This window comes from Lontra canadensis, unplaced genomic scaffold (genome assembly GCF_010015895.1).
Source record: "Lontra canadensis isolate GAN:19392208 unplaced genomic scaffold, GSC_riverotter_1.0 scaffold3, whole genome shotgun sequence".
Classification (NCBI taxonomy): Eukaryota; Metazoa; Chordata; class Mammalia; order Carnivora; family Mustelidae; genus Lontra; species Lontra canadensis.
The window spans coordinates 51,372,087-51,398,180 of NW_022630997.1; the positions used below are offsets into that span (position 1 = coordinate 51,372,087).

Below are 26,094 nucleotides of genomic sequence, written 5' to 3' on the forward strand. Positions count from 1 at the left end.
CCAGATAAACCTGAGTATGCACTAGTGTGAGGGCTTCTCACCAAGGACAGAGCAGAAGTCCATGGAACATGTGTTTGCTCTGGAGACACTTAGAACGGGGGGACCTGATAGAACAGAGGTCCAAGTGCAGAAAGGGAGCAGAGGAAGGGAGCCAGGGCACGCTGTCCGTGGGCGAGGAGGACTTAGAAAAGGTTCAGGTCAAAATCCAGCAAAGCTCGGTTTCGAGAGAGACATGGCGAGGTGGCTAAGTTTTATTTTGCTTAAGCAGGCTCAATGCCCAGCCTGGAACCAGACGTGGGGCTTGAACTCAAGACCCTGAGATCATGACCTGAGCTGAGATCAAGGGTCCGAAGTTTAACCCACAGAGCCACCCAGGCGACCCTGGGGCACAAACTTTTAAATTTCAAGTTTTGTGAAGAATGTTAGGCAAGCACAATATTCTGAATCTGGGATATTACAACACCGAGATGGACAAACTGACGTAACTTGAACAGAATAGGAAGAAGTCTCACTTTTAAGAAGTTAATTTATTTTTGGTGTCACCTGCAGCAGGATGAGACATGATAAAAGCTTGGCCTCTGCAAGCTCGACTTCATCTCATCCTACTCTGCCAGTATCACTGCCAAACGTGTGAGCCCAGTCCCACCCCTCGGCCCCACTGTCCCTGAGGGCCGTCTCGTGTCTGTCCATCTGTCTGGCACTCCCACAATTCCACACAGCGTACAAAGTCTAGGCTTTAAACACACCCAGGGGGCCCGTAGCCAAGTGTTTCGCTTCCACCCTCCTCTTCCTCCTCCCCTTCCTTCGGGCTCCTGGAATATCGGTGGACGTGGCAGAGGAAGGGCGCGTGTACACATGTGCAGGGCTCCAAGCGGGGCCCAGGAGGACGTGGGGACAGCTGCCTGCGGCCTCAGCACTGTCCGTGCGGCTGGGCAAGAAGAGGGGCACATTTAAACCTCAGCAACTCCCTTACTCTCTTTCAGCACCCCATGAGAGAAACGGACAACAGAATCATGAAGCACATCTTTAACAAACCAAGAAATTGTTTGGCTGAATCTCTTCACATGCGTATTCAGAACTGACAACAGAGGAGCCACGCAAAACTTGTCAACTACCGACCACATTCAACAAAGGTATAAAACACAATTACTTTATTGACTTCTTACAATCAAACACTGCCAACTACCATTACTTCCACTCATGCATCAGTAAAGGATACTTCCTTAGTACTTTCAAATGATACATTTAAACAATAAACAAAAAAGTTAGAACTTAAAATGCACCCTGATTAATCATGTAAACCGGTAATTAAAAAAAAAAAAAAAGTAACTAACAATTTGGTTCCTTTCTTCATAAAATGGAAATTTAAATTTCTCCTGATAGTCTTGAGGTTCTCATTATATCATGAGTAGTGCAAAGTGTGGCACACAGAGTTTCATCTAGAAAGGTGTGTCTTGCACACCTATTCAACAAACGAAATGTGCATAACAAAATGCATACAGTCAATGCATGATAGAAAGCATGTTTCAAATACAAGGTGGCCCCTCAGGCCGCCATATTATTTAGGCTTTGCATTATCATTTATGGCATTACGGATTAATTATACATAACATACTTTTATACATCTTAACCCTGAAGATAAGAAAAATAACTGCTGCTCGAAAAATTATTCCAGGTAGCCATTTGGTTTGTATCAGGAGAAAGTGAGCCTCCGAGAGTCTAGTGTCTGCCCCGCCCGGACCCCTTAGCGCGAGTGCCCCATCAGACACGTGACGCGTTTCACAGTGAGCGCTTCCCGGCCCCCGCACTGCCTCTCCCCCCACGGCGCATCTCTGCAGTTACCCTCCGTGTGGTTTTCCCTTTTTTTTCTGGATGAACTGTATTACTCTATTATTTGTCTTGTCTTCTCAGCTTTTTTGTGGCCTTCCATTTCAGTTATTCATAAATCCTTTCAGGATATCCTCCGAGAGCTCCATAAGCGGAAGTTCTGGAGACGGAAAATCCAAGGGCGGAAGACTGGGTATGGGAATATCCTTGGCCTTCCCCGTGTTCGAGGCAAACTTCTGCCAGCTCGAAGAGGCCGCAGCAGTCTCGGAATGTGGCGGCAGGCTCCACAGCTCCGACTTTTCTACAAAATCAGCATCAACGTCCAGCTCCTTCTCTACTGGGCCTTTGAGAAGTCTGGCCTTTTCGGCCTTTAGCTGTTTGTTTTCTTTCCTTAATCTTTCATTCTCGGCCACAAGGAATTCCACGTGCCTCTTCAAATCAGCGATCTTGGTTGCCTGCTCCTCTATAATTGTCTTATCATCTTTGGGGGCTTTGCTTCCGATGCGCGGCTCGGCCGGCTCGCTCTTCTGCTGAAGTAAAAACAGTAGTGTGTCTGGATCCCTGTCGAAGACCCCCTGAATTTCAGGCAGATGCTTCTCGGTGGCAGGGCTGTACTTCTCAGAGAGAAGGGGGCTCTGGCCCTCGGCATCCTCAGAAGAGGGCTTGTGAGATGCCTGCAGCAGGGTGGCCGCCTCCCTGTCTGTGCTCTGCTGGGCTTTCAACCTTTCCTCCCGCTTTGCCCTTTTCCACCTCTCTTGGATGAGGAGGAGCTGTTTCATGTGGCTATCCCTTTGCAATTCCAGTGACAGATGAGCCTATTACACAGAAGGAAAGGTATCATTTAACATTTAAGTCTCTTTAGTAATATCCAATGAATATCATTCCAAGATCCTATCCCCCTTTCTGAATGACTAACACTTAAAATTCACATACTATATTTGCAATTCAACAGAACCTCAAATTTTTTCAAAACAAGTACTCCTGGGCCAGAGGCCACTCCCACCCACAGTAGTCATGGCCCCCCCTACACAAAAAGAGGGTCCATGCAGGCCACCAGGGGAATTAGGGAGGACTGCACTTCTGAGCCCCATAGGACATCTACATAAGGCCACTCCGTCAAGACCAGGAGACGAAGGTGAACTCCCTAACAGATAGAAAGACAGTCAAAATAAGGAGACAGGACACATTCTAAATGAGAGAACAACACAGATCCTCAGAAAAACAATTAAATGAAACAAAGATAAGCAATCTACCCCATAAACAGCTGAAAGCAATGGTCATAAAGATGCTCACTGAACTTGGGAGAAGAATGCATGAACGTAAATCGTCAACAAAGAGACAGAAAATACCTCCATAATACTAGAAAGTGCCAGGCAGAGCAGAAGAATACAATAAATACAAAATATACTATTGGGGAATAAACAGATTAGAGGACACAGAGAACAGATCTGTAATCTGAAAGGGCAGAAATCACCCAAAATCAACATCAAAAGAAAAACTCGTTTTGGATGAGGACAGTTATTTAAGAGATCTCTGGGACAACAAAGCATAATAAGAAAACTTATACGGAGAGTAACAACAATGTCTGCAAAAGCCAAACTATGGAAAGAGCCCAAATGCCCACTGACATATGGATAAAGATGATGGGAAATAGTTCTACACAATGGGATACTATGCAGCCATCAAAAGAACAACATCTTGCCATCTTCAATGATGTGGATGTAACTAGAAGGTTTTATGCTAAGTGAAGTAAGTCAGAGAAAGACAAATACCATATGATTTCATTCATATGTGGAATTTAAAGACACAGAACACATGAACACAGGGGAAGGGAAGGAAACATAAGATGAAAACAGGGAGACAAACCATTAGACACACCAAACTCTAGGAAACCAACAGAGAGGTGTAAGGGAGGGGTGGGGGGTTGGGGTAACTGGGTGATAGGCATTAAGGAGGGCACGTGTGATCTCATCATAACACTGGATGTTACATGCACCTGACGAGTCACTAAATTCTACCCCTGAAATTTAAAAAAAAAAAAGTGTTTTAAAAATAGTTCTTATTTTAAAACAAGACGAAAAAGAAAGAGCTGAGAATTTCCTTAACATAGGAATGAAAACAGACATCAGGTCCAGGAATAAAAAAAAAGCCCCAAGCAAAATTAACCCAAAGAGATCCATACCAAGACATATTATAATTAAACTGTCAAAAATTCAAGTTAATCTTGGGGCGCCTGGGTGGCTCAGTGGGTTAAAGCCTCTGCCTTCAGCTCAGGGTTCTGGGAGAGAGTCCCACATTAGGCTCCCTGCTGAGACAGGAACTCACTTCTTTGGCTGCCCTTCCCCTGCTTATGCTCCGCCCCCCCCCAAATTATTAAATAAAATTAAATTTAAAAAAAATTAAAGCAAATCTTAAAAACAGCAAGAGAAAAACAACTAGTTACATGTAAGGGAATCCCCATAAGATTACCAGCTAGGTTTCTGTGGAGATTTTTTGGGTAAATCTCTTTCCTCATCTCTGTAACAACATCTAACTTCTAGAGTGGTTTTACTTTATATCATTTCTGCACAGATGTCTGCACTATGGTTTAGATGAAAACTGTATAATCTCAATTATAAAATAACATGCTGGGACGTTATTAATTATAGAAATCAATTTTACTGTCACCATCAAAGTGATCACATTCTACAGCAGTGTGAAGCCTGCTATCCGCCACCACAGGAGCCGCTGCTGCAACTGAGCGGAGCAACATGGAAACACAGTTTGGCAATTTCAGAAATGAAAACAATGTACACAAGTTCTGATGTGAAATGTGCAAATATCAGAATAAAACAGAACGACCATCCCGTACTACTTAGTAACTGAACACATCTACTCTTATTTGGTGACTGAGTGAGGTGCAGGACACAGCTGGAAGAGAGTGATCACCTTCAAGTTAATTTCCACGTTTCACTCTCAGGTTTCCAGAGTAGAAGCACTTCCAGAAGATTGGACAAGTTGTCGCTGAACAGGAGGTACACCAAAAAACCCTAACAGAGTTGACCACAAATCCCATGGTACAAATTTTAGGCAGGTGCAAAACTCCTGTCTGTAATTGTGTTTTTCTGACCACCACCATGAAGACAGCACAAAAATGTGGTCATCTCTTTTCCCCCTAAGACCTTATCAGGTCTTCTAACACCGCAGCCCTGATTCACAGTAACAATACTAGAATCCAAACAAATAAAATCAATTATGGTATCTGGAAGGAAATGGAGAACATGTTTTATTTTCCTAGTACTCCATTTAGGACCAATTAAGGCCCTAAATCCCAAGATCTCCTAAACGCCAGAGAGGCTCTGGCCTTTTAAGAAAAATGCTTTTGGCTGGTGCTCCTGTCTGTGCAAAGCCTTCCTGCAAATTCCCTGGGTTCAGGGCTCCTGGTGACCCCCTGCCAAGGTCACAAATGGGGAGGGGAGAAGTGGGAACTCCTCCCAAAGCAAGCAGGGGAGCAGTCAGGATGCATCCTCAGCAGGATGCAGGTGACCTTCCAAGGCCAGCCCTCCTCTGAGCCACCACAGGGAGGTGAGCCCAGGGCAGATGTCACCTGCCCCACTCACAGATCAGAAGACTTGGAATACAAAAAGTGTCAATTTTTCCCAATGTCACTATACAGGTTTAATGCAACTCCATCGATATCCCAGCAAGATGCCAGTTACAAAAGTGGGGGAAGGCTAGGCCTCTGGTGGTAGCTTTACAGGAGGGGAATCCTCTGCCAAAGAAAAGTAAATGTGTTCAGTTACTGAGTTCTCAACCCCCCAAATTCGATGTTGTTACAAAGAGGATCCAATCCAGTTAGCAAATCTTCTGCCAAAGAGTGAAAGTGTTCAGTTATTGAGAAGTATGGGATGCTTGTTCTGTTTTAAATCTACAATTTAAACATTTCCAGAATCAGCTGGATTCTAAGCAAAAGGTCTGCAGGCCACGAGCAGCACGATATATTCAAAGCGCTGAAAGGGAAAAAACAAATATCCAGCAAGGCTATCATTCAGAACTGAAGGAGAGATAGAAGAGTGTCCCAGACGGACAAAAGCTAAAGGAGCTCATCCCCACTAAACCAGCTTTACAAGAAGCATTAAGGGAAATTCTTTAAATGGAAAAGGAAAGACCAAAACTAGAAATAAGAAAATATATGAAAGGAAAAAAAAAAAATCTGACCAGCAAGGGAAAACACAGAAAAGGAAGTGGAAACCACTGATGAAGCTAGTATGAGGGTGAAAAGACCCAAGTTGATGTAAGCTACTGTAGTTAGTTAAGGGACTCAGAAACAACAAGGTATAAAATAGGGGCGCCTGGGTGGCTCAGACGGTTAGGCACCTCTCTTCCACTCGGTGTCCTGGGATTGACAGAGCCCTACATAGTGCTCCTCCCTCTCCCTCTGCTGCTGCTCCCCCTGCTTGTGGCTCACTCTCTCTCTCCCTCTCTCCCCAACCCCGTCAAATAAATAAGTAAAATCTTGAAAAAAAAAAAAAGTATAAAACAGATGTCAAAAATATAAAATGTGTGTGTGCAGGGGTGATAAAGTAAATAAAAATGTAGTACTTTTAGAAAGCATTCAAATTTAAATGACCACCACCTTAAAACAGACAGCTATCCACATGTAATTATATAGGAACCTCACAGTTACCACAAACCCAAAATCTGTAGCAGACACAAAGAGAAAGGAATCCAAACTAACACTGAAGAAGGTAAGTCACAAGGGAAGAGAGTGAACTACAAAACAAGAAAACAATTTAACAGCAATAAACAGGTACCAACCAATAATTACTTTTAATGTAAACAGACTAAATGCCCCAATCAAAACAGGCAGGGTGGCTGAACGAAAAACAACAAGACCTACGTAGATGTTCCCTCGGACAGACTTCCAACCTAAAGACACACACGGACTGAAAGCGGAGGAATGGAAAAAGATATTCCAAATGATAAAGGGATCAATCCAAAAAGGAGAAAACACCTGGAAACACGGATGCAGCCACCAGAGAAGCACCTAAATGCATAAAGCAAATATTAACAGACGCAAAGGGAGAAACCGACAGTAGCAGAGTAACAGGGAATTTGAACACTCCACTTACACCAAGAGACAGATCATCCAGACATAAAATTAATAAAGGAACACTGGCCTTGAAAAACACATTAGACCAGATGGACTTAACAAATACGTGTAGAGCAATCCATCCCGAAACAACAGAATACACACTCTTCTCAAGCGCACAACAGACTTCAGAATAAGGCTGACATGTTAGGCCACAATGAATTTAAAGACTGAAATCATTTCAAGCATCTTTTCTCACCACCAGAGCATATAAGTAGAAATCAACTACGAGAGGAAAACTGGAAAAAAACACAAACACGTGGAGGCTAAAACATGCTACTAAGCAAGGTCAATAAAAAGAAAAAGAGGACTCCAGAAGAAGGCGTGAGCAATGAAACACAACGTTCAAAGACTATGAGAGACAGCAAAAGCAAAAGGGAAGTTAACAGTGATACTGACAACCTCGAAAACAAAAATTTCACCTAAAGAACTAGAAAAGGAAGAACAAAGCCCAAAGTAAATAGAAGGAAGGAGATGATAAAGATCAGAGTGAATATAAGTGAAACATTTTAAAAAACAGAAAAGATAAACAAAAAGCAGGTTTTCTGAAAAGATAACAGAACTGATAAATCTTCAGCAACACTCGTCAAGAAAAAAAGAGGATACTTACATATAAAATCAGAAATGAAAAGAGAAGTTACAACTAATACCACAGAAATACAAAGGATTTTAGGAGACTACTACAAAAAATTACATGTCAACATACTGGACAACCTAGAAGGAATAAATTCCTAGAAACATAACTTCCCAAAACTAAAGCAGGAAGAAATTGAAAAATTTAAACAGACTGGTTTCTAGTACCTGAACAGAATCTGTAACCAAAAATTCCCAACAAGTCCAGGACCAGATGACTTCAGAGGTGAATTCTACCAAACATTTTAAGAAGAGTTAATATCTACCCTTCTAAACCTATTACAAAAAACAGAAGAGCTAGAAAAGCTTCCAAATTCTATGAGGCCAGCATTATCCTAATACCTAAATCAGACAAAGAAAAAAAAGAAAATTACCGGCTGATATTCCTGATGAACACAGATATGAAAATCCTCAACGAAGTATTAGCAAGCCAAATCAACAACACATTAAAAGGATCATCTATCACACCACCATCTAGTGGGATTTATTTCAGGGATCCAAGGATGGTCAGTATCTGCAGATGTATCAACCAGATATACCACATTAACAAAATGAAAGATAAAAAAAATCATACAATCATCTCAAGAGATGCAGAAAAAGCATTTGACAAATTTCAACTTCTATTCATAAAGAAGCTCTCAACAAAATGAGTTTAGAGGGAATATAACTCAACCTAATAAAGGTCATATATGAAAAACCTACAGCTAACATCATACTCAACAGTTAGAAGCTGAAAGTTTTCCAAGATCAGGAACAAGATAAGGGTATCAACTCTTGCCACTTAATTTAATACCAAAGTCCTAGCCCCAGCAGTAAGAGAAAGAAATAAAAGGTATCCAAACTGGTAAAATCATCACTATTTGCAGATGACACAATACTATATACAGGAAACCCATAAAAAGCCACCAGAAAAGTATCAGAATAAATGATTTCAGTAAGGTTACAGACAGAAAATATACAGTAATCCATCACGTTTCTAGACACTAATATCAAAGTAGCAGAAATTAAGAGAACAGTCACATCTACAGTTATATCAAAAATAAAAAAACCTAAAAATAAATTTATAACCAGGGTGCGTGGATGGCTCAGGTCATAATCTCCCTGAGGTTGGGGGGGGGGGTCCCAGCTCAGCAGGGAGTCTCTCTCTCCCTCTCTTTCTTCCCCTTCCCCCCACTCATGCTCTCTCATGCTCTCTCCCTCTTTCTCTTTCTCAAAATAAAGAAAATCTTAAAAAAGGGGGGGGGGGACACAGCTGGAGGTACTATACTCCCAGATTTAGCTACACTGCAAAGCAATGTAATCAAAATGGTATGGTATGGCACAAAAACAGACACATAAACCAAACAGAACAGAGATCACAAAAATAAATGCACATATAGTAAATCTATGACAAAGGAGACAGGAATATACAATGGGGAAAAGACAGTCTCTTTAATAAAACTGGTCCACTACAAGCAAAAGCATGAAATTAGACCACTTTCTTATACCACCCACAAAAATAAACTCAAAATGAATTGAAGACCTAAACGTGAGACCTGAAACCACAAAATTCCTGGGAGAAAACCTAAGCAGTAAGTTCTTGAACTGTTCTCAGGGATTATTTTTTGGATCTGTCTCTTCAAGCAAGTACGACAAAAACAAAAGTAAACGGGACTATATCAAAATATTAAAGATTTTGCACAACAAAAACTGTAACAAAATGAAAAAGCAACACCCTACAATGTGGAAGAAGGTATTCACAAATGATGAGTCCAATAAGGGGTTAATATCCAAATATATAAAGCATTCATAGAACTCTTTATGAAAAAAACAATCCAATTAAAAAATCGGCAGAAGACATGAATGGGCATTTCTCCAAAAAAGACATGACACAGCCAACAGACCTATGAAAAAAAGCTCAAAATCACTACCCATCAGGGAAATGCAAATGAAAACCACAATAAGGTATCACCTCACACCTGTCAGAATAGCTAATATCAACAACACAAGACACAGCAGATACTGGCAAGGATGTAGAGAAAAAGGAACCCTCCTGCGTGGCTGGTGGAGCCACTATGGAAGCCAGGAAGGCAGTTCCTTAAAAATTAAAAAATTGAACCACCACACAATCCAGTAATTCCACTACTAGGTATTAACCCAAAGAAAAGAAAAACATTTACTAATTGGAAAAGATCTACACACCCCTACGTTCACTGCAGCAGATATGGAAACAACCTAAGTGTCTATGGATAGATGAATGGATAAAAAAAAGATGTGGTGTATGTAAATAACAGAATATTACACAGCCATTAAAAAGAATGTGATCGGGGCGCCTGGGTGGCTCAGTGGGTTAAAGCCTCTACCTTCGGCTCGGGTCATGATCTCAGGGTCCTGGGATCGAGCCCCACGTCGGGCTCTCTGCTCAGCAGGGAGCCTGCTTCCTCCTCTTTCTCTGCCTGCCTCTCTGCCTACTTGTGATCTCTGTCTGTCAAATAAATAAATAAAACCTTTAAAAAAAAAAAAAAAAGAATGTGATCTTACCACCTATGACAACACGGATGGGCCTAGAGGGTCTCACATTAAACAAATTAAGACAGAGATAAGACAAATACTATATGATTTTGCTTGTAGGTAGAATCGAAAAAGCAAATGAACAGAAACAGACTCAAATACAGAGAAATGGTGGTGGCCACAGGAGAGGGGGATGGGTTGATGGGACAAACAGGTGAAGGGGATTAAGAGGTACAAACTTCAGTTATAAAATAAGTCATGGAGATGGAAAGTACAACACAGGGAATCCAATCAACATTAACACTGGAGTAACACTATATGGTGAGAGACTGGGACTATACTCATGGTCAGCACTGAATACACAGAATTGTCAAATCACTATATTGTGTACCTGAAACTAATATAACACTATATTATCAACCAAACTTATAAACTAACAAATAAATAAGTTGAGGGAGACACTCTCAGGAACATGCTCAAGGTCACATAGCCAAAAGGCAAAGCGGAGGTGTGGACCAACCAGGGCAGTACAGCCCCAGTGTGGTGGTTTTAAAACATGTAAAGAGGGGGCGCATGCTTGGCTCAGTCATTGGCAGTCTGCCTTCAGCTGGGGTCATGACCCAGGAGTGCTAGGGGTCCTGGGATCCACCCCGCTCCACACTGGGCTCCCTGCTCAGGGCGGGAGCCTGCTTCTCCCCGCTTGTGCTTTCTTTCTCTGTCAAATAAATAAATAAAATCTTAAAAAAAAAAAAAAAAAGTCAAGAGACAGAGTCTAATACCCCTCCCCTCAAACCTGGGTGGGCCTTTGTGGTCAATTCAAGGAACAGAGCAGGAGGGATCATGCTGGGAAACTTCAACTGCCACATGGCCAGATTACAGAGACCAGAGAGAAGAGGAAGGGGAGGTAGAGGAGGATATCACTGCTGTGCTACCTGAGGAGCTCTGCCTGTCTCAGGCCCTGTAAGTCTCCCCAGCCCAGCCACCAGAAAGAAGCCACCTTGGAGACAACATCACCAGCTGCCACCATCTGACTACACAAGAGCTGCCCACTCCCCCCAACCCACAACTGATCAGCTGAGCTCAGCCAACCTCATTTGTGAACAAATAAATACCTATTAAAAAAACAAAACAAGCTGCACCTGGGTGTCTCAGTGGGTTAAAGCCTCTGCCTTCGGCTCAGGTCATGATCTCCGGGTCCTGGGACTGAGCCCCGCATCAGGCTCTCTGCTTAGTAAGGAGCCTGCTTCCCTTCCTCTCTCTCTGCCTGCCTCTCTGCCTACTTGTGATCTCTGTCTGTCAAATAAATAAATAAATCTTTTTTTAAAAAAAGAAAAAAACAAAACAAAACCAGGGTGCCCGGGTGGCTCAGTCAGTTAAGCGTCTGCCTTTGGCTCGGGTCATGATCCCAGCATCCTGGGATTGAGCCCTACATCGGGGTCCTTGGTCACCAGAGAGCCTGCTTCTCTGTCTCCTACTCTCCTTGCTTGCGTTCCCTTTCTCGCTGACTGTTCTGTCAAATAAATAAATAAAATCTTAAAAAAAAAAAAAAAACCTTTTATGATGGTAATGCAAAAACCTTATGATCTCCTTCCACTTAATGAAGAGTAGTAACTCATCAGCATGCCATATAGTTAATGAACTTAACCTCTGTGTGAGCAGCTTCATGTGAGAATCTAGTAACTATGCAGAAGAACTGTATGAACAGTTTGTCTCCTCCTCACCGCCGAAGTACTCATTGTGTCTGACACCGAGTGCAAGACGTGGGTGGAAGCAGTCTTTACATGGGCATAATGTTTTCTTACCATTTTATGCCTTTGCTTTAAAAGAGTTATATTACCATTCAGTACACCTCTCCCATAAATGGGAGAAACCGCATGTTAGCCTACCATCACGTTAAGTGGGTTTTCAAAAATGTAACAATGTTTCCAATACCACTGTAATACTATACACCATAAATATTCTATAGTGAATGACTCATACATTAGTGTTCAGGCTAGTCTACCATAAAGCAATCATCTTGCTGCTTCTTCGTTATCAGTGCATGCATTGTTATACCTGTAAATAAATGAGGTTTTTTTCACATTTTCATTTTTGATGTCTCGTGTCAGTAATACATATTAACATATACAGTACTGATGTTGGCAGTAACGACAATCTTGTAGACAACAGAAACTATGTCAACAAATACAAGACAGTACTCTTAACGTATTTTCTCTTCCTTGTGATTTTAGTATTTTCTTTTTTTCTAGCTTATGTTTGTAATAAGGCTACAGTATATAATTACACAACATACACAGTATGTGCAAATAACTGTTTATGTTATCGTTAAGGTTTCTGGTCAACAGTAGACTATTAGTAATTAAGTTTGGCAGGGGGGTAGAGGGAGCAAAAGCTACAGGCAGATTTTCTACTATTTAGGAAGCTGGCACAGCTAAGCCTCAAGTTGTTCAAGACTCAACAATATGTATTTTCCACATTTTCTATACTGTGTTTTTTGTCAACGAGTATTTGTGGAAAATTTAACAATTTTCTATTTGTAAAGGTAACATATTCACAGTAGAGTATACAAAAAAAAGCTTTAATATTTTGTTTAAAATACTATCTGGTATTCTGTTAACAATATTTACTGGGTGCTTTTAAAAAGTTCTAAGTGAGAAAAACAGTGGTCTAAAAAATAATGATAATGTGATTCAATGAGAATTCTATTCTGCTAGGTTTTAAAATTTTTTAAACAAAAAAGCAAAAACAAAATAATTGGGCCTTTCTACCTTAGATAAGCTATTTTTTTTAATTCATAAACAAAACCCCATTCATTCAGAAAGTCAGAAGTCCTTTCCAAATCAACACATTGAGTAAGACTTTTTTTGAATGGCCCTACCTCGCTGAAATGCCATTTGTACTTAGCTTAAAATTAGAAAACGTTCCTCTTTAAACATTCATTCTACAACTAGTAGAATGAGATCTTTCCAGAGATTTACTTTATTTATTAGAGAGAGAGAGAGATTTAGAGAGCAGGGGGGAAGGAGGAGAAGGAGAGAGAGCATCTCTAAGCAGATTTCAGGCTGAGTGCAGAGCCCAGGGTGAGGCTCAATCCCAGGACCCTGAGAGCATGACTTGAGCTGAAATCAAGAGTCAGACCTTCAGGGACACCTGGGTGGCTGCCTCTGGCTCAGGTCATGATCCTGGGGTCCTGGTATCGAGTCCCGGTCAGGCTCCTTGCTCAAAAGGCAATCTGCTTCTTCCTCTGCTTGCTGCTCCCCTTGCTTATGCTCTGACAAATAAATAAAATCTTTAAAAAAAAAAGTCAGACACTTAACTGACTGAGCCACCAAGGTGCCCCAGCTAAAATCCCTTTTTATTAAAGGGGTTAAGGAGGCTCAGTGTATGTTTATATTACATGGCTAACATGAGCAGTTCTATACATTCAAAGGGAAGAGCACAGAATAGAACATAACTTTTAGGTTCTCTTGGTTCAGTCTGAGAAAGTGGTATTTTTTCCCTGCCCATTGATATCCTCTTACAGAAAGGATCTCCTTAATTCAATTAGACAAACACTACTGAGTACCTCCTATTTACCCTGCCGCTTTTTAATTAGAAAATCATCTTTGGATAAAGGTATTCTCAAAACCAAGGTAGGCCCTCCCCAAACACAGAAGAAATTTAAAGCCATTAGTGAAACAAAATTTAAAGGTACCAGAACTGCTTAGAATTCAGGAAAAGACAAATTCAGATTTAAATTATTTTTGGCATGCAAAGGGGAGGCCAACTGGTTTCCCCTTGACCAGACCTGCTTACTCTCCATGAGTCAATAAAAAAAATGCTCAGGAAAGGCCCCAGAAGTCTCTAGGGAACACATTTAGTGACCCAAGATCTAGGAGTAACAAAGAGAAAACAAGTTTCTGCATGCCATGTCTGGGACACTGACAGCAGTTCACTGAGTTTTAATTTCTGAAGTACTCTTCTCTTTTCCATCTTACGTATTTTGGACTACAGTGTTCTGAGAGGGGCACAGTATTTTATTTTATATACAGTTCAAGTCCCCAGAAGAAAATCCTTCTAACCCTTACCACAAAAATATTAAGAAACTATCTCACCTGCTCAGACTGTGTGAGCTTCATGGCTTCAGAAAGGTATGCTGGTTTAAAAAAAAAAAAAAAAGGCATATTAATATGAGTGTCATAATCTTATAATCAACAAGTCAAAGGAAGAGTTTAAGTACTCCTATGACAAAAAGAACTGGGTTTAGAAGCAATTCTGCTAAATAGTTATCCTGTTCCTGAAAAGAAACGAGATGGGGATTTGAAGACAGGATTCTTAACTTCTCCAAGAAGTCAGTGTAGATACTCTCTACCCGTCCTGAACGGGTCTGTTCTCAAAATCCTTATAGACTTCATAATTAAGAAAGTACAGATAGCCTGATCAGAAATACAGAATCAGGAAGAATTAAAATGAAACAAGAACCTATCAAAACCCTATTACTCATTTTGATCACAAAAATATCAAAAAAACGGATTAATAGTGTCTTTTTACCCACATGAATACCTGAATTATATCATTTTGGCCTCCTACAGAACTACTTCTATTGAATTACTTCTGAGCTATCCCATCAACCTACCAAAAATCAGGTAGTTAAGAGCCATAAGAACTTGTTGACTTATTTATTGTAAGCAAGTTGTTGAGGATAGTATAATGTCTTTTATGAAGACCATAAATGGTCAGTAATTCAATCAACTTCTCTCTGACCTTAGGATCAGTTCCTGGGTGACTTAATTGACTTGGATGTAAAAAGTCACTGTAAAAATCCCTAGTTTTCCTCTCTCAGATATCTTCTAGAAAGCTCAAAGCCAAGTTCTCCTTCTATCAAATAAGCAAGAACTCATGGTGCATTTTGTGAACTATGCTTCCAGGCACTCCTTATTTTATCCTTCTGTGGATTCCTCATCTGCTTATTTTTAATTACATTTTATATTTTGCTGTATTCCTCTCTAAGGCTTTTATATACTATCTGGAACAAAACAGTATATATAAATGACAAGTATTATAATAATAGATCACACGCAGTCTCCATTTTGTTTATTTCTTGCTTACTATAAACTTTTCAGTATCTCTCATCCCTACATTAAGTTCCTTTTTGCCTTCTTGCAGACACTACAATGCAATGTTTCTGTCATCTTAATTCAAATATTTTACTGATTTTATTGTCTACCAGGTTCCACCAGTCTTTATCATAAAGAATTAACTGGATGGTCTCTCCCCAACAGAAAACAGTTGGTTCTATAGCCTTTGCTGTAGCCATACTTACATTTTTATCCTCAACTTTTCTGCCTTTTATTCCTATAGTGAGTCTGAATAGCTGCATAGAGACCGTTTCTTTTTTCTTCATGTTTAAGGCTGTTGAGACATTTCATCTACTACTCTGATACAGTGTGGATGAACTTCCCTAAACTTCCTATTATGTCTGCATACATTTGTGTCCCTATGCGAACTACAGTTTGCTTTAAATTCACTTTATAAACAAATGGAAGTTTTGAAAAACCAAGCTTAGACCAACTGGACCGCCCCTGTAGAACCTTGAAACCGTAACATGACAGCAGAGGATACCCAAAGACACTGAGTTTCCAAAGTGCAAAAGAATCAACAAAAGTCATACTGTCACTTAAAGAACGTCCCACGCTTCAATTTAAAATCTGGGTCTTGGGACGCCTGTGTGGTTCAGTCAGTTGAGCATCTGCCTTCAGCTCAGGTTGCATCCTAGGGTCTTGGGAGAGGGTCCCACATCCGGCTCCTTGCTCAGCGGGAGGCCTGCTTTTCCCTCTCCCTGCTCTCCCCACTTGTGCTTGCTTGTGCTCGTTCTCTCTCACAAATAAATAAAATATTCGAAAAAAATTAAAAAATAAAATAAAATTTGGGCTTTAAGGTGTACTTGGCTGGCTCAGTCAGTAGAATTTTTGACTCTTCATCTCAGGATTTTAAGCTACAGCCCCATGTTCGGTGTAGAGTTCACTTAAAAACAAAATATAAATTTATTTATAAATAAAATAAAATTTGCTCTTTTCATTACTTGTGAAAAAAAACAAAACCCACTTAGGGAAGTGGACTGCGTAAGACTACAAGCCAAGAATTCTAACCGACTGAGCCACCTAGGCGCCCTTAACCACATCAATTTTCAAACTAGCATTACATTCACAACTCCACTCTAAAACACAAGGCTATTTTTAACCAAGTCTGAACTCCGAATCAAATTAATTCAGCGGGATTAACTAATCACACTTAAATTCTACCTCCCTACTTAGAGCTAATGGGATCAAAAAGGCTGCCTTTATCTTTCCTACTACTCCTTGAGATGTGGCAGAACGCAGATACCGAGAAAGCAGAGAGAGGCGTGTAAAGCCCAACATGAGTGTTAAACTCCTCAGATAAAGACAGGGATGCAGGCTAGGAATGAAGGAGACCTTTCTACCTTTTATACACTCAGAATCTCCTACTGCTCAATGCACAACATATGCTGGTCACTCCACTGTATTATATTTTATATACATGTAACCACAACCACTATGGGTTATTTAATCAAAGGTATTATGTCAGTGGCATTCATCTTCACCATTTTTAAATAATATTTTATTTATTCATTTGACAGAGAGAGAGCACGCACAAGCTGTGGGAGAAGAGAAGAGCACCTGAGCAGGGAGCCCAATGCAGGGCTCAATCCCACATGACTTAAGCCGAAGGCAAATACTTAACCAACTGGGCCACCCAGGCATACCACACAACATTGTGGTTTTTTTTTTAAACAGTGTAGTACATTGTCTTTTTTGTGAGGTGACTATAAATTTAACAATTTGATTCACAACAAAATATGGTTTATGAAAGATTTAAAGAGTACTAGCGGCCAAGTTTAATTTCGTATAAAAGCTCTCGATAAAACTCACCGTAAAAATTCATTAACAAAGACTTACAGGCTATGTATTATGCACTCAGCCCTACTACTGAAGGGATACACTTCACGGGCAAAACTTATTCTTTAAAAACAAGGCCTGAAATTTTCTCTGAAAATCATGGGTGTGTAGGCAAAAATCACTGACATAAAAGAACTTATTCAAACCAGAGTCCACTGTGTGGTCTGTATTTCAGCATTAAGGCAACACTGGAGGGGTACACTCTGCCAAGAAACAACATGGCTTTAATCAACACAGCAGCCTAGAAGGGAAAAAATAGTGTCTTCCTCCACCAGAAAGACTACAGGACTTGCTCTAAGAAAGGTGGCCTATTTCGAATGCAGCATGAGTAAAACACTCCCTCCCCAAAGCTTCTAGGTTTGTTAACCAGCCAAGAGAAACCAGTCTTTACAAAACAAACTCCAAAGATCTTTTTCTGAGTTCAACATATGCTGAACTGTGCAACTGACTGGGATAAAATAACTGTTTGATGAGAAGTTATTAATCCTAAATTTCACACTGAAAAGAAAGCAATCATCAGCAGATACCATAGGCATGAATGTACAGATGAAATACTCAGAAAGAAGCTGAAGAAAGAGTGTCATCAGCATCTTAGAAAACAGAAATTCAGTGAAAACCGATTGGTTAAAATTAATTCAGTTATTACTTTCATAACCCAAAACAGCTAACTATTTGAAATCCATTTTCCTTAACAACTAAGATAAACAGGTAGACTTCTTGCAAGCACGTTTACCTTTAGGAATCTTTGGATTCAGGGCAACCCTGTCAGGACCCCTCTCACTCTTGAAGGCTTTTTCTGTATCTTCACTTAATAAACTTCATCACTTTACTCACAAAATAACAAACAAACAAAAGGTAATCTTTGGATTCAGAAACCTGTGTCCAGAGTCGTTTACCAATAATAAGGCATATGCAACTTCATGGTTTAGGAAGACTAGATTAGGAATAACTGGGAAATCCAACATACTTACTGGAAAAGTAATCCAAACCAATGTTCTCATGGGCCAGTAGTGTCAACCCTGTATATGCAGGGCAACAACACATCTTTACTATTGTGACTTTCGTTCTGAATAAACTGTTGAGAGATGCTGGAGAAAAGAAACTGCCCTCCGGTTTTAGACTCAGTATTTCTTTAGAAAAATACTCACCGGAAGCCTTTTTGTGACAAGAAATAGCCTCTTCGTATTTCCCTGCAGCTAATAAACGATCTGCTCGTCTGCTCTGTTGATGAGCCTAGAAGACAAACATTCCGAAATTCCTCTGAATTATAAAAAGACTTGACTTAAAAAAAATTTTTTTGACAAGATAAATGATACCCTTTTTTGCCATATAGCAAACCACTACGGCTATACTGGTGAGAAATCTAGTGGATAGCTCCTTGAGCTGAAACGACTGGCAACTTTTCTCAACTCTACCCATAAACCATTAAGTTTCACACAGGCACTTAATTCCTTCAGTGACTCACATTTTTCCACTACTCTTCAGAGATTAATGAAGAGTTCAATCACAGATTGTTATCTAAAATGTATATTTACTTGATTTTTAACAACCTCCTTTCAAAACAAAAATCATCTTTCAGATCTTTCACTAGTTTGTATCATTCAACAACTATAATCAGGAAACTATTTACAGAAAAGTCAAGCTTCTCTTTTATCAACTCATTCTTCCCTTCCAACATTACAGTGTCTATTTGGTTTTTTTCTTTTTAATTTTTTTAAATTTTTTATAAACATATATTTTTATCCCCAGGGGTACAGGTCTGTGAATCGCCAGGTTTACACACTTCACAGCACTCACCATAGCACATACCCTCCCCAATGTCCATAACCCCACCCCCCTCTCCCAAACCCCCTCCCCCCATCAACCCTCAGTTTGTTTTGTGAGATTAAGAGTCACTTATGGTTTGTCTCCCTCCCAATCCCATTTTGTTTCATTTATTCTTCTCCTACCCCCTTAACCCCCCCATGTTGCATCTCCACTTCCTCATAACAGGGAGATCGTAGGATAGTTGTCTTTCTCCGATTGACTTATTTCGCTAAGCATGATACCCTCTAGTTCCATCCACGTCGTCGCAAATGGCAAGATTTCATTTCTTTTTATGGCTGCATAGTATTCCATTGTGTATATTTACCTCATCTTCTTTATCCATTCATCTGTTGATGGACATCTAGGTTCTTTCCATCAGTGACTATTTGTTTTTAAGATAAAAATCTGTACACTGTACAGCTGAAGAATTAACTATACAAATATTTAATATCACAGTGATTTCTTTCTCAAGAACCACTGACCAAAACAACAAAGATAAACTCAGAACTCCTGAAAGCAAATGACTAAAGGAAATGTAAAGGAAAATGGATTAGTAAGTAGTCACTGGCCTCTTTGAATCTGTGCTACACTTTAAGAATTCCTACAAATGGGTGCCTGGGTGGTTCAGTTGTTTAAGTGTCTGCCTTCACTTCAGATAATGATTCCAGAGTCCTGGGATGAGTCCCACATGGGGCTCCCTGCTCCCTGGGAGGCCTACTTCTCCCTCTGCCTCTCTCTCTGTTAAAAAAAAAAAAAAAAAAAAAAAAGAATTCCTGCAACTTTGTGACATTAGGAGGCCCAGCAGACTCCCAAGGGCGATATATCTTACCTAAGGTTATACATTAGCAGGCAAGAAGACAGACAGAAATGATCAATGCAATTCTTCTAACTACTGTAGTTTTCCTCACATTAACACACAAATGATTTAGCAAAGCTTCTTGGGAAAAAAAAGTGAAAAGCACTCTACAACATATTCACAGTAGCATTAACCAGAATAGTCAAAAGGTGGAATCAACCCAAATGTACATCAATAGATCAATGGAGGAACAAAATGCGTCATCCATGCACTGTACACACACACACACACACACACACACACACACACAGAGGAATTCGTATTCAGCCTTGCAAAGGAAGTAAATTCTGACACATGCTACAACATGGATGACACATGCTACAATGAGGACATTATGCTAATAATAAAATATAAAATAAGCAGTTACAAAAAGACAAATACTGTATGATCCCATTTATATGAGTATCTAATGCTGTCTAACTCATAAAAACAAAGTGAAATGGTTGCTGAGGGTGGCAGAAGAGAAAACTGAGCAGTTGTTGAAGGTGTAGAGTTTCAGTTTTGCAAGGTGAAAAGTTCTGGAGACCTGCTGCACAACAAGTGAATATACTTGCTACTATACTTTGTACTTAAAAAATGATAAAGAGAGTAAAAAATGATAAAGAAAGTAAATTGTATGCTATGTGTACTTAACCACAATTTAAAAAAAAAATTTGTTCAGCTTCATTTCTTTAGTAATCTCTATACCCAATGTGGGGCTTGAACTCACAACCCCGAGATCAACAATCACATGCTCTTCCAACAGAGCCAGTCAGGTGCCCCTTTACCTCAATGTTTTAAGAAGACAAAAAGCAAATCTGTTCAGTCAGGTATAAAGTGATTTATCTTGAATGCTTTTCAAAAACTGTGCCACAGGGGCGCCTGGGTGGCTCAGTCGTTAAGCAATCTGCCTTCCACTCAGGTCATGATCCCGGAGTCCTGGGATCAAGCCCCGAATCAGGCTCCCTGCTCAGCGGCAAGCCTGCTTCTCCCTCTCCCACTCCCTCTGCTTGTGTTGCTTCTCTCGCTGTCTGTCTCTCTCTCTCTGTCAAATAAATAAATAAAATCTTTTTAAAAAATAAAATTAAAAAAAAAACTGTGCCACAGATGCCTCATAAAAATACTTCAGAGAATTCGGTTTTGCAACTGAGATTAGAAATATTCTGGGCATGTTTGCAAATCATGCTCAATGTAAAACAGAGGTGAAAACAAAGTAGAAAACAGCACTCAGCAATGTTTGCTGTTTACATTTTCCCTTCTATTTTTGTAAGGAAGACCCAGCAACACTCTTTAAAAGCACGATCATACATTTCAACTGTTTCAGAGACTTTTTATTCCTCAAATAATAATAAAACTTTCCTCCTAACTCTCAATTTATTCCTGAAAATAATAACAGGTAAAGGAAATGGCTAAGGGCTTAAAATATTTTCAGCTGAGCAAAAAAAAAATGTGTTCTGAACCAGGAGTATTTTATAGTACCCAGAAGTGGTACACATCTTTTGGGAAAAGAATCCACATGAAGAAAGCTAAGTTATAATCAACACAATTTCTCTAAGTAATGTGTTCTGATAACATAGTTAAAGCAAGTGGCACAAGACTCTCACTAAGTCTAGGCAGTAAATGAAAAACAAAGAAAGGGGTCCATCTGTAGGTGCCTTAATCTTTCTGAGCTTTGCAAGAAGCCATATGTAAGAGACAAACCTGCTCTGAAATTTCAAAGTACCTCCTAACTACGCATGGCAAGTGCAGATCCACCCCTACCATCAACCCAGGGCTCTGGGCTCAAGTCTTGGCTTTACCACTAATTAGTTAAATTACGTCATCCTTCAGGCTCTGTGAAGTGATAGACGTGAACAGATCGGTGCCTCAAGTTTTAATGGAATACAAATGACCTGGGGATCTGGATAAAACACAGACTAATTCCACTGGTCTAGAGCAGATGTGGGTGAAGCACAGCTGGCTCCTGGACACACTGAGAAGCAGGGATGAGACGCTCTATGTCACCTCATTCAGACACTCTATCTCTATGATCTGTGTCTCTGATGACATTAAACCATTCTATTTTGTACTATACTTACGAAGCTTCCTAATTCAACTTCAAGCTCCAAAGTAACAGAATAAATTGCTTCTTGAACACCAAAGAAACAAAAAGTCCTCAAGTGGTGAAAACAGGATCTCTTACCCCTCCTACATTCTCTAAAACCTCCCCATGTAAAGTCCAATCTCTGATCACTCTGCCAATTCAGGAGTTACAGCTCATTTAAAAACACACTGGGTGGCTCAGTGAATTAAGCCTCTGCCTTCAGCTCAGGTCATGATCTCCCGGTCCTGGGATCAAGCCCCAGATCAGGCTCTCTGCTCAAAAGGAAGTCCGCTTTCCTCCTCCCCCGCACCCCACCCCCACCCCACCCCCACCTCTCTTTGCCTGTCTCTGCCTACTCGTGATCTCTGTCAAATAAATAAAATCTTTAAATAAATAAATAAAAACACACACCTACTCTAGGTTATTTGACACCACAGCAATCAAATTCCCTATTAACAACAACAACAAAAAAATACAGCTCCTACTAAGTTCTTGTTAGACACCTAGCAAGCCCAGAGTCTGTATAGAATGTGACTGCCTAGGTTCAAATCTCAGCTTGAACAATTACTAGACACATGAAATTCACTTTCTTAACTTTCTGCCTGAGTTTTCCCATCTCTAAAATGAGAGTATTGTTAAAATTAAACTAGTTAAAAGACCACAGAACTCTTGGTGGTATTTGCCATCAAGTTCACAATGTAGTTGGAGACTAAACTGATTTTTTTTTTAAGTGAAACTATTACAGGAAATTTATTTTGGTAATACTTCTTATTTTTAGGGGCGCCTGGGTGGCTCAGTGGGTTAAAGCCTCTGCCATTGGCTCAGGTCATGATCTCAGGGTCCTGGGATCAAGCCCGGCATCGGGCTCTCTGCTGCTCCGCAGGGAGCCTGCTTCCTTCTCTCTCTCTCTCTCTCTGCCTGCCTCTCTACTTGTAATCTCTGCATGTCAAATAAATAAATAAAATCTTTAAAAAAAATACTTATTTTTATTTATTTATCATTATTATTATTATTATTATTGATACTTTCTTTTTTGTTTAAGTAGGATCCATCATGGGGCTTGAACTCATGACCCTGAGATCAACAGTCAGATGCTTAACCAACTAAGCCACCCGGGCACCCCAATACTTCTTATTTTTAAAACAATTTTTAAAGATCCCTTCAATTTAAAATTGATCTCTTTATTTTTTTTTTAAAGATTTTATTTATTTATTTGACAGAGATCACAAGTAGGAAGAGGCAGGCAGGCAGAGAGGGAGGAGGAAGCAGGCTCCCTGCTAAGCAGACAGCCCATTGCAGGGCTCGATCCCAGAACCGAGGATCCCAGGGATTATAACCTGAGCCAAAGGCAGAGGCTTTAACCCACTGAGCCACCCAGGTGCCCCTAAAATTGATCTCTTTAAATACTCTTCTTGGCAGAATCACAGCCATTAAACATACTAAGTCTATAAATAAAGTTTCTCTGGTAAGTCAAGATAAAACAGGAACAAGAAGCAACTGAAATGGAAATATTTGTTGAGAGATTCTAAAAGTAGTCTGGGCAATAATAGATTTTAATTCTGATAACTTGGGGGTTTTTTGCCAAGTATTTCAAGATGCACTGATTTATGGAAAAGGCTTTAACTCAATATCTCATATTCATTAAGAAAGGATAAAAGACACTCCAGGTCTTTATGAGTGGATTCACTAGTAATTCAAAAAATGTTTAAGCCAAGAATGCATCTATTTTGGCTACTGAACAAAACAAATTAAACTTAAATTTTATTTATCTTTTTCTGAAAGTATCAATACTGGCCAGGAAACTATTAGGCAGAAAAGGCAATATAACATAACACTGTTCAAGAGCTTCAACTCCGTTAACCCATTTTCATCTCCCTTGCTGGTAAGTAAATGAGCTCAATTTTTTGTCTGTTTTAACCCTCCGGATTTCTTGTAAGTGTATAAATCTTTCATAAAAATCAGTGTTTTACAAAACAACAACACAGAAACAGACACAAACACAGAGAACTGGTGGTTGTCAGAGGGAAGAGGGGTGGGTGGATGAACCAAATAGGTGTAAGGGATTAAGAGATACAAATTTATAAAATAAGTAATGGATAACTAGACTTGTGAGGATCAATTTGCAATGCTTAAAATATCAAACCAGTATTGGTGTATACATGAAACTAATACATTGTGTGTCAATTATAACTCAATAAAAAAGAAGAAGAAAAAAATAAATAAAGTAACAGAGATGAAAAGTGAAGCACCGGGAATATAGTCAATAACACTTTAATAACATATGGTAACTTTGGTGAGCACTGAGTAATATACAGAATTATTAAATCACTACATTGTACACCTGAAACTAATATATAACATTATGTCAACTATACTTCAAAATAAAAATCAGTGTTTTCTGTCCTAATTATCTTTTTCATTCTAATACTTCACAGTTAACTAATCAATAGTAGCTGCTTCCCATAGGCTATTTTCTTTTTTAATTCAAGTATAGTTGACATGTAACATTATACTAGTTTCAGATGTACATGACTTGATATTTGTGTATACTGCAAAATGATCACAATAAGTCTATTTAACATCATACACCTTACATTATTACAAAAAAACTTCTTTTTTTTTTTTAAGAGGTAGGGAGCTGAGGGAGAGAGAATCTTTTTTTTTTTTTTTTTAAAGATTTTATTTATTTATTTGTCAGAGACAGAGGAAGAGAAAGCGAGCGAGCACAGGCAGACAGAGGCAGAGGGAGAAGCAGGCTCCCCACCGAGCCAGGAGCCCGATGTGGGACTCGATCCCAGGACGCTGGGATCATGACCTGAGCCGAAGGCAGCCGCTTAACCAACTGAGCCACCCAGGCGTCCCGGGAGAGAGAATCTTAAGCAGGCTCAACGTTGGGCTAATCTCATGACCCTGAGATCATGATCTGAGCCAAAATCAATAGTCATTTAACCAACTGAGCCATCCAGATGCCCCAAAACTTTTTTCTTCAGATGAAGATTTTTCAGATATATTATCTTTGCAACTTTCAAATACACAAACAGTATTATCAGCAACAGTCACCATGCTATACATTCTATCCTAGGACTTATTTATAACCACAAATTTGTACCTTCTGACCTCCTCCATCTATTCTGACCACCCCTCACCATCACCTAAGGCAACCACCAATCTGCTCTATGAGCTTGTTTTTTGTTTATTTGGGTTTTTTGGTTTTTTTGCCTTTTAAGTTCCATACGTAAGTAAAATCACACGTCTGTCTTTCTCTTACTTCATATCACAAAATGTCCTCTATGTCCATTCATTTTGCCATAAATGAGAAGATTTCATCGTGTGTGTGTGTGTGTGTGTGTGTGTCTGAATAATATCCTACTGTATAAATACTACATCTTTATCCATTCATCCAGCAAGGGAAACTTAGGTTGTTTCCATATCTTGGCTATTATAAATAATGCTTCAAAGAACATAGGGTCCATATAACTTTTCAAGTTAGTGTTTTCATTTTCTTCAAACACCCAGAAGTGGAACTGTTGGATTATAAGGTAGGTCCATTCTTACTTTTTTTTTTTTTTGAGGAACTTCCACACTGTTTTCCATAGTGGCTGCTCCAATTTGCATTCCCACCAATAGTATTGGTGGGAATGCAAATTGGTTCTCTTCTCTTTACATCCTAGTCAACAACTGTCATTTCTAGCCTTTTTTATATTGGCCGTTCTAATATGGGTGAAATGGTATCTCACTATGGTTTTGATGTGCATCTATCTCCCTAATATCAGTGATGTTAAGTATCTTTTCCTGTACCAATTGGCCATCTGCATGTCTCCTATGGAAAAATGTCTATTTGGAGCATTTGGGTGGCTCAGTCAGTTAAGTGTCTGCCTTCAGCTCAGGTCATGATCCCAGGGTCCTGGGACTGAGTCCCGAGTTGGGCTCCCTGCTCAGCACGGTGTCCTGCTTTTCTGTTTGTTGCCTCCTCCACTCATGCTCTTTCTTTTTCTAATAAATAAATAAAATCTTTTAAAAAAGGAATAATGTCTACTCAGATCCTCAGCCCATTTTTTAATTGGATGTTTGATTTTCTGCTATTGAGTTATATGAATTCTTAATATATTTTAGGCATTAACACCTTATCAGATGTGTAATTTGCAAATATTTTCTCCCACTCATTTTGTCAGCGATTTCCTTTGCTGTGCAGCTTATTAGTTTGATATAGTCCCACAGAATTGTATTTTTTTGATATTCGTTGTTGATTCAGACGATTAGTTTAGAAAAGACTGCCACTTCCATCTTGGTACCACTTTCTCTCCCATGCTCACTTTAATGAAGCCAAGAGTCC

At 39.7% G+C, this 26,094-nt stretch overlaps 1 protein-coding gene across 1 annotated transcript in view; it reads right to left on the reverse strand.

Moving 5' to 3' along the window:
* Positions 1-1,134: 1,134 nt before the first annotated feature.
* Positions 1,135-26,094, reverse strand: part of NRBF2 (nuclear receptor binding factor 2) — a 35,154-nt gene continuing 10,194 nt past the window's right edge. The window contains exons 2-4 of the mRNA XM_032842206.1: positions 18,186-18,270; positions 14,176-14,216; positions 1,135-2,642 (exon numbers count right to left, since the gene is read on the reverse strand). Coding sequence (XP_032698097.1) covers positions 1,932-2,642; positions 14,176-14,216; positions 18,186-18,270 — 837 coding nt within the window. The 3' untranslated portion in view covers positions 1,135-1,931. The remainder of the gene's footprint in view (positions 2,643-14,175; positions 14,217-18,185; positions 18,271-26,094) is intronic.